The following is a 13,135-nucleotide window of genomic DNA, read 5'->3' on the forward strand; positions in this document are numbered from 1 at the left end:
TCTTATGTAGATTAGCATACCCATTTGAAAAATTATCAAGCAACAATAATAAAAGAATTATGTCAAATATAACTGTTTCATCATTACAAAATGGTTGATAATGTATAAGCATAGGGAACATTTCTAGTCGGACTACAAACGAGACGTCATAGTGTCCGTCATATTGTGCGTTCCAGTTTGGTGAAGAGAAGCCCAAAGAAGTTTACTTTTAGTGTATTTCAGTGGATAATTTTGTATACAGTATTGCATGTTTATTTTAGTGTTAAAAACACCGTTAGTTGACAAACACAACAAAACACTTGAGCTAGTTTTAACCTTAAATAATATGAAACGCACATAAATATATTAGGGGTTACTACCAAGTTATTTAATTTTATTTTTTGTGTTAAAATATTGCTGAAAGGGTGGTAGTAACGTTTTATTATTTTACAAAAAATATATATATATAATAGAACAGCTAAATGTCGTTTTTCGACAGCTGTAAGCGGGAAATCATGATTATTAATAAGAATAAATACTTGAAAACGTAACCTTGTGGTATTTAATCTATATTTTATTATGTTTCACTAGATAGATAGATAGATAGATAGATAGATAGATAGATAGATAGATAGATAGATAGATAGATAGATAGATAGATAGATAGATAGATAGATAGATAGATAGATAGATAGATAGATAGATAGATAGATAGATAGATAGATAGATAGATAGATTACAAAATACCACTCACAATATGGCGTCTACTTTAACGTCAAAGGGGATAATATCGCCACCTGCTGAACTGGATGCTGAAGTGACAGAGCAGAACATGTGAGCTGGTCACAGCTTTGTGCGGTAGCTAACTGCGGAGTAATGGCGTCTTCAATCAGTTAGAGGTAAACCACCGGCGGTGTTTTGTTGCTAAACTCTACCGTGTCCCACCTGTCCGGCCCGGAGAAGCTGGAAGAGAGGGGCGCTGCCGGGCTGTAACATAGTACTGCTGCTGCTAGCTTAGCTAACATAAGCTAACTCACTGCCAGCGGTAAACGCTCGGGTCAAAAATGGCCTCGGTTTCGATTCCTGCCTGCACCACTGCACTTTTGCTGGACATCGAGGGAACCACTACTCCAATCACGTTTGTTAAGGCGAGTTTTGTTTGTTTAAATCTACAGTCTTGTTAAAAGAAGATTTAGTTGTTGTGCTAACAGCTCTGTGGTATCGGCTAGCTCATAGTAAAACATTGTTTTTCGGTCAAAATAACCAGCAAATGTCTTTATATTTCGTGTTTAGCTTTCCTGCTTTTATCGTTTGCTAGCTTCACGTTCTACAAGTGACGTAAATAGCGCTTTCCTCTGGTGTTGAAGGTCGACTTCATCAACCAGGCCCCTTTTAGAGATTGTTTAGCTTTTTTTGTTATTTTACCCAGTCAAGTCAGTTGCCATGGAAATTGCCAATTGTCTTTGCATTTTACTTAAGAGGCATCAAAACCAAGAGCCGTGAATGTACCATAATATTAGATCCATTATAGGTCTTATTTTTTCTAAAATAAATGCAAACAATTAACTCTCTGTATTGGTGATTTTATAATTTTTTTCAGGACATACTGTTTCCTTATATCAGAGAGCACCTTGAGGATCATCTGTCCACCCACTGGGAGGAAGATGAGTGCAAACAAGATGTCCATCTGCTCAAAAAGCAGGTGCGTTGTGTATTACACCGAGAACCACTGGAGATCTGGAAAACACTCAGCGGCTGAACGGAGCAAGAAGTGCTGATGGCTCTCCTGCGCTTCGATCTAACAGACCCTATAAAAGCCCGGCGTGTCCTTTCAGATCGAAGAGGACATGAGGCAGAACCGGGCGTGTCCCGTCCACACCGTGGACCAGACGGTCCACACGGACGAGGAGAAGGCCATCAGGGAGGTGATGGAGAACGTGATGTGGCAGATGGCGGCGGACAGGAAGTCCACGGCGCTCAAGCAGCTGCAGGGCCACATGTGGAGGGCAGCCTACACGTCCGGGAGAATCAAAGGCGAGTAAGTACGCCGATGTGTTCGCTCGCTTCCCAAGATTTAAAAATAAGCTTTTTTATTTCTTTTTTTTTTATGACTACATGTCTTGACGACATCGTGTGTGTGTGTGTCTCCGTTTGCGAACAGGATCTACCCCGACGTGGTGCCGTCCGTCAAGATGTGGCGGGAGCGCGGCATGAAGGTTTACATCTACTCCTCTGGCAGCGTGGAGGCCCAGAAGCTCCTGTTCGGATACTCGGTGGAAGGAGACGTTCTAGACGTGAGCCGCTCATCTACACTTAACGGGGTTTTGCAAGTTCGGACCGACATGTTGTCCCAACCGTTCCGATCCTGTGTGTGTGTGATTTCAGCTCTTCGACGGCCACTTCGACACCACGATAGGAGCCAAAGTGGACTCAAAGAGCTACGAGAGGATCGCCGAGCGGATCGGCTGTCAGCCGGAAGAAATCACCTTCCTCACCGATGTCAGCAGAGGTGAGTCGCGCTTCACCGCGTTGGACCGGAGGAGCCGGTTACGCTGGCTTCCTGTCTGTTGACAGAAACGTTGACTAAAAACGATTAAGAAACAATTGAAGTTTAAAAATAAAAATAAAAAGTAGACACAACTGCACATTTAGATTTGAGCTATTTTCCAGTTTTTCATGAAGTGACTGTGTTTAATTTCAATTTCAAAATGACACTAAAAGTACCAATCAATCTATTTACAACAATTTTTCTTATTATTCTGGAAACTTTTAGCAAATGTCAACATTTAATAGAAGAAAATGTAGCCGTCATTTTTTAAAAAGGTTTTATTTACATTAAAACCTAAAAAGATGAATAAAATAGTTGCTATATAAAAATTACAGCAGATTTTCTGTAGAAGGTATTTACCAAAAAAATTTTTTTTTTTATAAAATGAGGTAATATTTGTGGTAAGTTGTTTTATTTATCTGGACTGATGAGACAAAAGTGTCTCTTTGGATTGTAGTAATTTTTGTCATCAAGGTGAAAACCAAATATTTACAATACTTTCTCTTCACTATGTGACTACGCTGCTCTCGTACCGATACCAGGCTAGGAGTCAGATTAAGAGGCTTCAGGTGTCGTTATATTTAGATCTACGGTGGAATTCGTCCAAGTTCACGTTGAAAAACTCTTGACTGTATCGTAAACGTTCGGTCAGCTGTCGTCGTATTCAGGCCGGCGAGCGAACCGGCCTCGCGGCGAAAGCTCGTGTCCAACCGTCCTCACCCGTGGTTTTTGTGGTTGCAGAGGCCAAAGCGGCGGAGGAAGCCGGGCTGAACGTCCTGCTGGTGGTCCGGCCCGGAAACATGGAGCTGACGGACGAGGAGAGCGCTCAGTACAACCTCATTACCTCCTTTAGTCAACTTCAGCTGACGGGGCGAGCTTAACGCTGACGCAGTCCGCTTCTCCTCTACCACCCCTGACTTTTTTTTATTTTTTTTTAATCTACTCTGGTGTTCTTGATTTTGACTGTTGGCAGGAACTGGGACTTTTTATTATTTTTTTGTTCACTGTATGGCTAATTATGTAGCCATGAATAGGTATTCCTCTTCCTCAGACGTTTCCACATTTTGTCATTTGCCACAACTTGTATATATATATATACCAACAAAAAGTCGTGCATAATTGTGATGAAAATGAGGTGCATGATTAAAAACACTTTTATTGACCATATTTAGCTCAGTCAGGTGAACATGATGCTGTTTTCTTGTAACGATGAAAGCTCGCCATGTACCCTGCAAGGTTTTGAAGCAAAGATTCTCAGTTGAATTTAGGTCTCTGCTTTGACTAGACCGTTCTAACACGAGAACATTGCTCTGGATCACTCCACCTCCGTCTCCAGTGTTTTACGGCTTTCCAGCAGGTTTTCTTTCCATCAAAAGAAACCCCACAACATTATGCTGCCACCACCGTAGAGATGTTTTCAGAATGGTTTGCATTGTTGCTCTTTAAATTGCTTTTTGTTTTTTTTTTAAGTGAAGGCCAAACAGTCCTTTTTGTTCTCTAACGAACCTGTGACACTTTGACAGAACATCTGGATTTCTCAGTCTCTACAGGGAGATGCTATGAATGCAAACTGTCGTCGTCGTTCTTGCAATTTTCACCAATCGTCGCAACTTTTCTGCAAATCGGACAAATCGCTTCATTTTCAGTTTCATCCTTTTCTGACCGACCACTGCAACTCTCCACCTTAAGCTAAAAGATGAGTTTAACCCATGCGACTCTGTCATGTTAAGCTTGTTGCTTGTCAGTCAATCCTTTTTCCTTTCTCTACAGAAGTTGTGCTCGCTGTTGCTTTCCACATATTTAAAATCCATTGTTATTGCCAGCCAGCCATAGATTAGATGTTAGAGCAGAGGCAGCAGCAGGACGATGACGTGGGGTTTTTTCTGAGAAAGGAAAGATTACAACTTGATGAGAAAATCAGGGGAAAGGAAAGGTTATGTGCAACATAAAAAATTTTACAAGACCATGTAAAAAATTGAAAATAAAGCTTAAAAAAAATCACAAATTTATGTCAGAGGTGCTGGAAAATAATTCCACTTTCCTATTATTTGCTCCTTTTTTTGTTGGTCTATTCTATAAAATACATAGAAGTTTGACAAAATGTGGAAAAGCTGAATACTCTTTGCTTGCCGTTTTGTACCCCTGAAATCACGGCAGGAATGCCTTCTTCATTTGTACAGAGTGATGTAACGACCTGAAGCGGGAGGTCGGTGTCATGGCAACCCGAACGGGACGGCGAGACTGTGGATAGGTGCTGTACAATCGCAGAAACTGTGAGGTTACTACTTGATGTTTGAACTTTTAGGTGAACCGTGTGTCTGACTGCCATTTTCCAGCTGTTTGTGTACGAGCGTGACGTAACCGTTCCCATTTTGTAAAACGTCGTCTGCCTGTGCGACTACGAGACGCGCTTCAGTCGGGACCTCTAGTCGTGTTTTAGAGCGTAGAAACGCTCCGCCGCGGCGCCGGCGGGGAGCGCTTGCTTCCTGCCGGAGTGTGAAGGTCTTAACTCAACCCCGCCGCAGGCGGACGGTGTCTGTCTTAACGTGTGCCATCTGTGTCGTCTGTAACGGAGGAGTGAAACGATGCCGAAGTGACGATCAAATGTGTAAACTGAGTCGGTACTAATCCAGAAATAAACACCTTCTCTCACGCAAGACGCCTGCGTCTCTTCAGTTTGAACAGTTTTAAAATGAAACTATGAAAACCATTTATTTATTTGATAAGACTGGGTATGCTATGATTGAATATCTAAACTTTTACTAGCAGGATGCCGACAGTTTCGGCAAAGTTGCTAAGAGCAACTAATTTAGCTGTTAGTGAAATTAGCTTTTAACAGCTACTCAGTGTCATTGTTATGATGGGTAGGGGATACATAAAATTTTGTATGAACCAGGTTTAAACAGAGCCACGGATGTACAATAAAGAATAAAAGATTCCATCTAATTTCACTCGGATACCTTTTCCTTCTACTCAACTTTCTGCCCTATCCAATATGCTTGGATAGATCAATGGCGCATCCAGCTTTAATAACTTTTTGTGGTTTTCTCCTCAACGTGGAAGGTGTCAGTTACTTATTTTTTTATTTGTTTATGTATTCAACACTCAGAATTAGTAAAACAGATTTTTAGCTTCTCGTAGCTGTAAGCCAGAATGATTGAAATAAACATCTGAAATATTTCCTGCTGAAATGAATGAACCTTTCACCAATATGACATGCAGAACAAAAGAGAATAGAAATAAAGTAAAACACTGTAGTAATAACATACATTCTTGTAATTGAAAATAAAAGTACACATTTTTTCTGTCATGAAAATCTCAACTGAACACTTTCCAGCTTTAAAAATTGAAAATAATCCATTTGTTTGGCATGTCTACTAGTTAGTGGTGTGATATTTTTACCAAGGCTAATCCAGCGACATGTTGACTTCCTATGACAAGGAGGTCAACATTTTCAAAGGATTCAGTCCAGAACCTCATCACCTCATGAGTTCTACTTTTTCTTTGTCTACTCGTCCGTAGTTTCACACATTATAATCCAATAAAAAATTTTAGAGCTCACACATTGTTCTTCAACCCCATGTCTCCAGTTTCAATGATACCAAACCACCAAATGTTCTCTATTCTGTGATAAATGTAATACAATCCAGGCTCAGTTCCTGACTTATTTAATTTTTTTTCCACACTGCGATTCAGCTGTTGCATTGATTCAATCTGATTTATACAAGCCTGCCTGCCTGCCTTCCATCAGTGCAGGATCGTGGTGTCACATCCAGCTTAGCGGCGATCAGCACCAGTTAGAAGAAATAGCCAAACTTTCTAAGATGTAGACATGAAGCTGTATCAAGTATCTTATTAAAACATCTCAATACATCATAAACATATATAAACAAAGCATAACATTGTAACATGACATTGTAACCAACTTGAATAGTGAGATTTGTTCACCGTCTGCAGGGGTTCAAACACAAGACCTTGTGTCACTCCTATAGCTCTGGCTGCTGCTCTTTGGAGCCATCAGGATCTTCATGCCGATCTTCACGCTCCACGTGTCTCTGCACACCACCTCAAAGCGGCAGTGACGAAAGTCGATGGCAAAAGTGCTGATGTATATGAGGAAGAGCATGACCGCGGCCCACTGGCAGCGAACCGTGTGCATGTGGGGGATAACAACCAGGGCTGCATCAGGAGAGTCAAGGATGAAGACAGGAAGGCCATAACTGAACGTTAAATCTCATGAATATAACATTAAGACCAAAGGCAAACAGTGGTGGGCACAACACTTCTGCTAATGCGCTAATAGCGGAGTTAATTTTTGGTTTAGCACTTTAGCCCTTTTAATAATTTGGAAAACGTTTACCCCACTTAGGTTCTCCTACATTAATTTTTCTAAATTTACTTGGCTGTTGTGAAAACTAATGTTTAGTTTAAGTGCTTCTGAGTTAGCCTAACTTTTTAGTTAGCGATGCCCAACACTGGTAAACAAAAAAAGAATCCTAGAACATTTCTGCTAATAACCAACAGGCTAATTAATGTCCTCCAAGTAAACCGTTCTCTGTCTCAGGTCAACAAATTGGAGCTATAGACACGTTGCATGTTATGGTTTACATCTGGCAACACAATGCTAGAGGGCAAAAAGACTTTTACTTGCCTCCCATAGCTGTGCTGTCGCGGTAGAACAACTTCATTAATAGAATAAAACCTGGAGATGTAGGCATTATTATTTAGTGCAGTCCGCCACAGCAAAGGGAAAATAACTCAAAATAATGTTGAAGAATAACTCAAAACCACTTGTGTTCTTTTTTTTTCTTGCTCTCTGCGTTGGCTGAACTACATGCAGACTTGTTGCCATTAGTTACCACTGACAGATTAGCTACCACTGTGGTAACTAATCTGCACAGCGGTGTTTGATTAGTTAATTTAAACACCTGCTACACCAGATTTGGTGTGTAGGTCACCTTTTTTTTTTTTTGTAACTAAACCAAAACACAAAGTTCTGCAGCATACCTACATGGTAAGGTTGTCAAAGTCAAGCTAGCATAACTGATATACTTCCCTTTCCTTTGCTGTTTTAAAAGTCCAACTTTTAAAACGGAGTCGGTACTCTGTTTTAAAAGTGCCGACAACTAGAGAACAACTTGTTCTCTAGTTATTTTAATGTTGACAATTAGTAGCAAAGCACTGCGTCCCTTTTTCTGTCATGTGTCACATGTACATTTAGGATTTAGCTCATTATGTTGACAACTTGATATCTAAAACCAATGGTAGTCATCGTCGGCTAGCGGGATTTTGCCCTCCAGCAGTGAGCTGGGGGGCGGGATGGGATCTTTGTGATGTAATGCTGCAACGTGTCTATAGGCAAGAAGGCAAATATTGAAGAGAGTACTCTGGACAGATTAGATTTATAATGAACCTTTTGGAATTTACTTCTAAAACACTACGTGTAAAGGAAAAGAAACTAAACACTGAACACTAAACACACCATTCCTAGAGGGAAAGATGGTGGTAGCAGAACCGTACTTTTCCTCAGCAGAGACATAGGTGACGGGAAGATGGATGTAACTGAACACAAGACAATCCTTGAAGAAAACCTGCTAGAGGTTGGAGAAGACCTGAGACTGGGTCGAAAGTTTTCCTTTACCTGGTACTAGCTGTTGTCAGAGTGAAAGGATACCATGCTGCAGTATAACACAGAGCGTGATGGCCGCAGACAGCACCACACGGCCGATAGCAAAAACTTTCCCCTGGTTGTTCAGGTGAACTTTCCAGGTGATGTAAGACTGAAGCCAGCAGTACAAGTTGCCCAGTCCAAACGCCAGGAACGTGCCCCCGTTGTGAATCACCCACATCTCAAGGAGCTACAAAAACAGACGCGAGTCAGTCTGTCACAGTCCGGATTTGGAATTCATTTCTTAATGATCAGCGGTTACCTGGAAGTTTCCCACAATCGTCATCCCAAAACAGGCGACGGAGGAACACACCAGACTTAAAATGTTCAGCCACTGCTTGTCTAGTTTGGTCTTCAGCTGAAAGTACCTGAGGATGCCCACGACAAACACTGAAACAGAGGGTTGGTAAAAGCCAATCATGATCAGAAAATTCACTGGAAATAGAACAATTAGGATTTTCAAAGTATTCAGACTTTTACATAGTTTGCCAAACAACAACCACAAACATTAATGTATTTAATTGGGATTTAATGTGAAAGAGTGACACAATGTGGTGTACAATCATGAAGCGGAAAGAAAGTGATACATGATGCTAAACATTTTGTTTTGCAAATAAAAAACTGAAAAGTGCAGTTTCCTCCCACAGTCCAAAAACATGACTGTCAGATTAATTGGTCTCTCTAAAGTCTCCCTAGCGTGTGCGTGTGTGTGTGTGTGTGTGTGCGTGCGTGCGTGCGTGTGTGTGTGTGTGTGTGTGTGCGTGCGTGTGTGCATGGTTGTTTGTCCTGTCTGTCTCTGTGTTGCCCTGTGACAAACTGGTGACCTGTCCAGGGTGAACATCTGAAATGTTTGCTGGAGATAGGCAGCAGCACCCCTCCTGACCCCACTAGGAACAAGGAATAAGGGTGTAAGAAAATGGATAGCTGGATCCGGTGTGCAAAAGCATTCAGCCTCTTTTTGTTCTCTGAGTGCAACCAATTGGCTTCAGAAGTTGCCTGGTGACGCCTGACGCCATCGGCCTGGACTTTGTAACGTGAACGGCGTTTCTTTACCTGCGAACGCCATCAGGTTCACGATCTCACTGAAGTAGCAGCTGGCTGGGGGGAAATTCCCTGTGAAGCTGATAAAACACAAAGTATGATAAAATAACACCAAGCCAGCTTCACTGTTAAAAGGAGAATGTAGGACAAGTGCAGTGGGTACCTTATGTAGGGAGAATGTGCAGATACATTTCCCTTTCTAGACAGAAAAAAACAAAAACAAAAGAAGATCTCGTTCCAGGGCTGCACTGAGTAAACGTTGGTTGTCCCTCAGAGAGGGTAAGTGGTACCTGTATGTTGAGGTCAGAGGCAGCACTTTCCCATTGTAGAGAGCTATGAAGTACCTGTTTGAGGGCACAAGGTGGACGAACAGAAGCACAGAGGCGTGTTAGGAACATGATGCGCTGCAGAGGTGGAGAATACACCATTCAAAAAACATTAACATTTTACTCGGCTTTTACCAGCAAAAAGTTTGTGAAAGTGAAAAAAAAGTCAATAAAAATAACCGATCTGCATTTTAACTAATGCTGCGTTCACACCAAACTTGTTTTGAGCATCAGGCGCGTCTGGTTTACGTTCAAAGTCTATGTGGAGCGTCGGACGCGTTCAAGGCGCCAAAACGCTCCAAATGGCGACGGCCCTCAACGCGCCTCCACATGGGTGCGTCGAGATTCTCCATCAGAATAACATCGAGATGTTGATTTCATGTCAGTGAAAGTAAAATATTTCTTTAAAATTAAATCTAGGGATATGAACATCGTTGGACTTAAAATGTTTCCCTATTTCTTAATAAATATAAAATTTATATTGAGGAAATGAAGAGTCCATTTTTTAATGGTAGTTCACCTTTGTATATTTCTGTTTCATGAATTCATTAAAGGTACAGATTTTTTTTTTTACACATCCTGCTTACAGTTTTTATTGTCCAACTCAAAAGCACATTAATAAACTATTGATAAGTCGTGTTGATTCTTGACGGGGGGTTTTTTTGTCCAATCTCTATTTAATGTTTAGACATAAACTCTTTATTATTTATTTATTTATTTTCTGAATAAAAGTCAAAAAGAGGTTGAACTTACACGACCCAAAGTCCAGCAGCAGTAAACGTGGAGAGGATGGGAGGCAAGAGGACGAGCGGTCGGCACCACCACATGTTCTCCAGTCTGATGTCACACACACACAAACACACACAAACACACACACACAGCATTACTTCACATGAAGACAATGAGCTCTTTGTTAGCTTTAAAGCACACAAAGCAAATAAGGGTTTATATCATCTTCAGTTTTTCCATTTCTAGTTGTCTGTTTTATTTTCATGCACAAATACACACACACACACACACACACATATATATATATATATATATATATATATATATATATATATATATATATAATGCCATTTTTAAATTGCTGCACAGTCTTGTTTTTATCTTGTGGTGTAAATTTGCTCTTTTTCTATTCGTTTTGTGCTTTTAATGACACAAGTTTAGTCAGAGGTAGAAGGATTAGGTCAAGCAAAAACAAACTAAAAACAAAACACAACACAAAAAAGCAGGTGTGCTATGAATTTATAATGGAATTTCCCAAATTAAAGCAAGATCAAAATAAAAAAATGGTACAAATATAGACATACACACCAAATAAAAACTGTCCTTAGCAACTGTTGTTGCACAGGTAAAAGCAACATGTTAAAACCTCTCTCGCCCTTTCATGCATGAATTGCGATGCTTCATGTCAAGATTTATGTCAAGTGTTTTTGACTTTTTTTTTAAAGCATAAAAAAAGGCAGGATTTTTTTTTCCTCTAGGTGATCAGTTCTAATTTTCTCCAAATACAAAGTTGTTGTTTGGAAAATACATCAGTAGTATAAGTCCTTAGGGGATACTTGATTTTATTTTTTTTACCTGCAAGAGTCCTCTGCAGTAAAAACGGGATATTCCTGTGTTGCTTTTTCGTCTGTCTGCCATATTGGATTTAACAAAATTTTTCTCGCACTTGCACTGGATGCCCAGTAGTTGGCAGTGTGTTGAGTTACGCATGCGTGTCCACTTCAGTGGTCTGTGTGCATTTATAGCATAAAAATCCACAAGAAACACAAGTAAATGGCTTTTTAGGTAGCTGTCCACTGCAGTGACATCGAAGAACATCACACTGACACATTAACTGAATGTTCACAACTTCTCAAACATGTTACATGCTTTTTTATGCTCAGTAACAGCTTAATCCTGAAACTGAGAACACTAGAAGGAGACTTTGAACCTCTGCACCGGCCTCATGAAGATGCATGAGTCTGCAGAAATGGCCGATGAAGGCCTGCGTCCCTGCAGGTCTGATGAGCCTTTACTTCGGCTCGAGTGCGGGGGTTCTGGTGCTGGAAAAGTTCCAAGTTAGAGCTGCAGTCTTTGGAGATCTTTGGGGTGATTTCCCCAAACACACAGCAGCTCTCTGGATCCTCTTCACTTTGGCTTAAGGCCTTTATGTTCCGTTCAGATGTAAGTGAACTGACTGCTCAGACGGAAAGAACACGTTGCTCTTCTCTGCAGGAGACTGTAAGGGTTCTCCACCTGAGAATGCTGTCCATCTTCTCTTTTTCAGTCAGAGGCGTCATCAGATTCGCTGCAAGACTGACTGCTACCAGAGATCCTTTCCTTCAATTTCGCTTTAAATAACGGCCGTTTTGAAATGAGTTGATTTAAATACTTCAGTCCCTTTAATTTCCCTGCAAGTATTTTTAAATTGAGCTGAATTGAATGCATCTCTTATTAGAAATATTACATCTCCCTCTTGTTTTTTTTGCAATGAAATTAATTATTAAAATAATTTTTTGGGCAGGTAAAAGCAGGATAACATAAAATCTGATTATGTTTGAACCTGAGCTGCTGCTATTCAACCATTAAACTTGGTGAAGGCGTCGCATCTTGGAGTGACAGTTTTACTGTGACCATATTTTAACAGTTAAATTGTCGAAAAATACCGAGAGAAACGTATTCTACCGCTAAATAACACATTGAGGAAGTCAGACATAACGTCACAAGCACGTCCCGACACGAAACGGAGCATTCCTCCGTCCTGAAGCAGGACGGTGAAAGCTGGTGTTTTACTGTGTGAGGCCTCACCTGTCCGTGGGTTCGGTGGGTTTTCTTCAGGTCAGTTGGGTTCAGTTTAATAGAAAATGACCTCTAAAATTAACTCTCTCCTGCTGAAAGCTGAAACCTGATATTTGCCGATGCTTTAGAAAAAGAACCAGGTTGCTCTCGGGCTCCACACCCCTCTGTCTAAATTCCTTTTGGTATAAAAACAAGGTATCAAGTCGGCATAGTGATGGCACAGAATCGTTTCTGATTGGCTCAATTGTTTTCTATAGCAGGAGCCTCTTGAAATGCAAATGAAGGACAGAAAACACTGAATCATGTTTGCCTCATGGTATTATAGAGAGTATCATGATTTTTTTATGATTTAAAATAAATTGACTTTTTTGTTATTATTACTCTTGATGTACATTGAAGCAATAAATGATTTTCCCATTACAATCCAATGACTGTATATCAAATGCCAACATATACATTTTACATAAAAAAGTATAACTATAGAGTTTATTAGACTCAATAGTGATTTTACATATGCTTCTTAATAAATTTGAATAATCCAGAGAGAACAAAGTGGACCATGGCTACAAATCTATCGCTGATTACTGGAACTCCAGACTGCACTAAGTTATTCATATTCCTGCGCAGACATAGATTTATGATTATTTATTGAACCGTTACCATGTATTTTTTTTACTGTGGTGTAAAATAAATTTAATTTAACAAAAAAAACACACAAGCAATTCTATTAAACTAAAATCAGACTAAGCATTAAGAATAAAAAAAAATTAAACTTAAGAAGTTTGC

The 13,135-nt window shown here is 40.2% G+C and overlaps 2 protein-coding genes across 6 annotated transcripts; one reads left to right on the plus strand and one right to left on the minus strand.

The window, feature by feature from the left end:
• The first annotated feature begins 749 nt into the window (after window positions 1-749).
• On the plus strand, window positions 750-5,184 carry enoph1 (enolase-phosphatase 1). Of its 3 annotated transcripts, none has more exons than XM_017308021.2 (6): window positions 750-878; window positions 1,580-1,681; window positions 1,785-2,017; window positions 2,141-2,273; window positions 2,365-2,488; window positions 3,269-5,184. In XM_017308021.2, the coding sequence occupies exons 3-6, from the start codon at window positions 1,827-1,829 to the stop codon at window positions 3,406-3,408; spliced, it is 588 nt and encodes a 195-aa protein (XP_017163510.1). In that variant the 5' UTR covers window positions 750-878; window positions 1,580-1,681; window positions 1,785-1,826; the 3' UTR covers window positions 3,409-5,184. The 3 variants fall into 3 exon arrangements, with proteins under 3 accessions (XP_017163510.1, XP_008421594.1, XP_081470108.1); XM_008423372.3 differs by having other exon boundaries at window positions 752-1,127; window positions 1,815-2,017; XM_081613982.1 differs by having other exon boundaries at window positions 756-878; window positions 1,815-2,017.
• Window positions 5,185-6,475: 1,291 nt separating this feature from the next.
• Window positions 6,476-12,554, minus strand: tmem150c (transmembrane protein 150C). Of its 3 annotated transcripts, none has more exons than XM_081613981.1 (9): window positions 12,359-12,554; window positions 10,316-10,399; window positions 9,527-9,580; window positions 9,400-9,435; window positions 9,249-9,316; window positions 9,020-9,082; window positions 8,458-8,585; window positions 8,202-8,385; window positions 6,476-6,706 (listed from the first exon to the last, which is right to left on the minus strand). In XM_081613981.1, the coding sequence occupies exons 2-9, from the start codon at window positions 10,387-10,389 to the stop codon at window positions 6,489-6,491; spliced, it is 825 nt and encodes a 274-aa protein (XP_081470107.1). In that variant the 5' UTR covers window positions 10,390-10,399; window positions 12,359-12,554; the 3' UTR covers window positions 6,476-6,488. The 3 variants fall into 3 exon arrangements, with proteins under 3 accessions (XP_081470107.1, XP_081470106.1, XP_008421593.2); XM_081613980.1 differs by lacking the exon at window positions 12,359-12,554 and adding an exon at window positions 11,147-11,456; XM_008423371.3 differs by lacking the exon at window positions 9,020-9,082 and having other exon boundaries at window positions 12,359-12,550.
• Window positions 12,555-13,135: the final 581 nt, after the last annotated feature.

The sequence above is a fragment of the Poecilia reticulata genome, chromosome 12, assembly GCF_904066995.2.
Source record: "Poecilia reticulata chromosome 12, P_reticulata-male-v2, whole genome shotgun sequence".
In the NCBI taxonomy this organism is placed as follows: domain Eukaryota; kingdom Metazoa; phylum Chordata; class Actinopteri; order Cyprinodontiformes; family Poeciliidae; genus Poecilia; species Poecilia reticulata.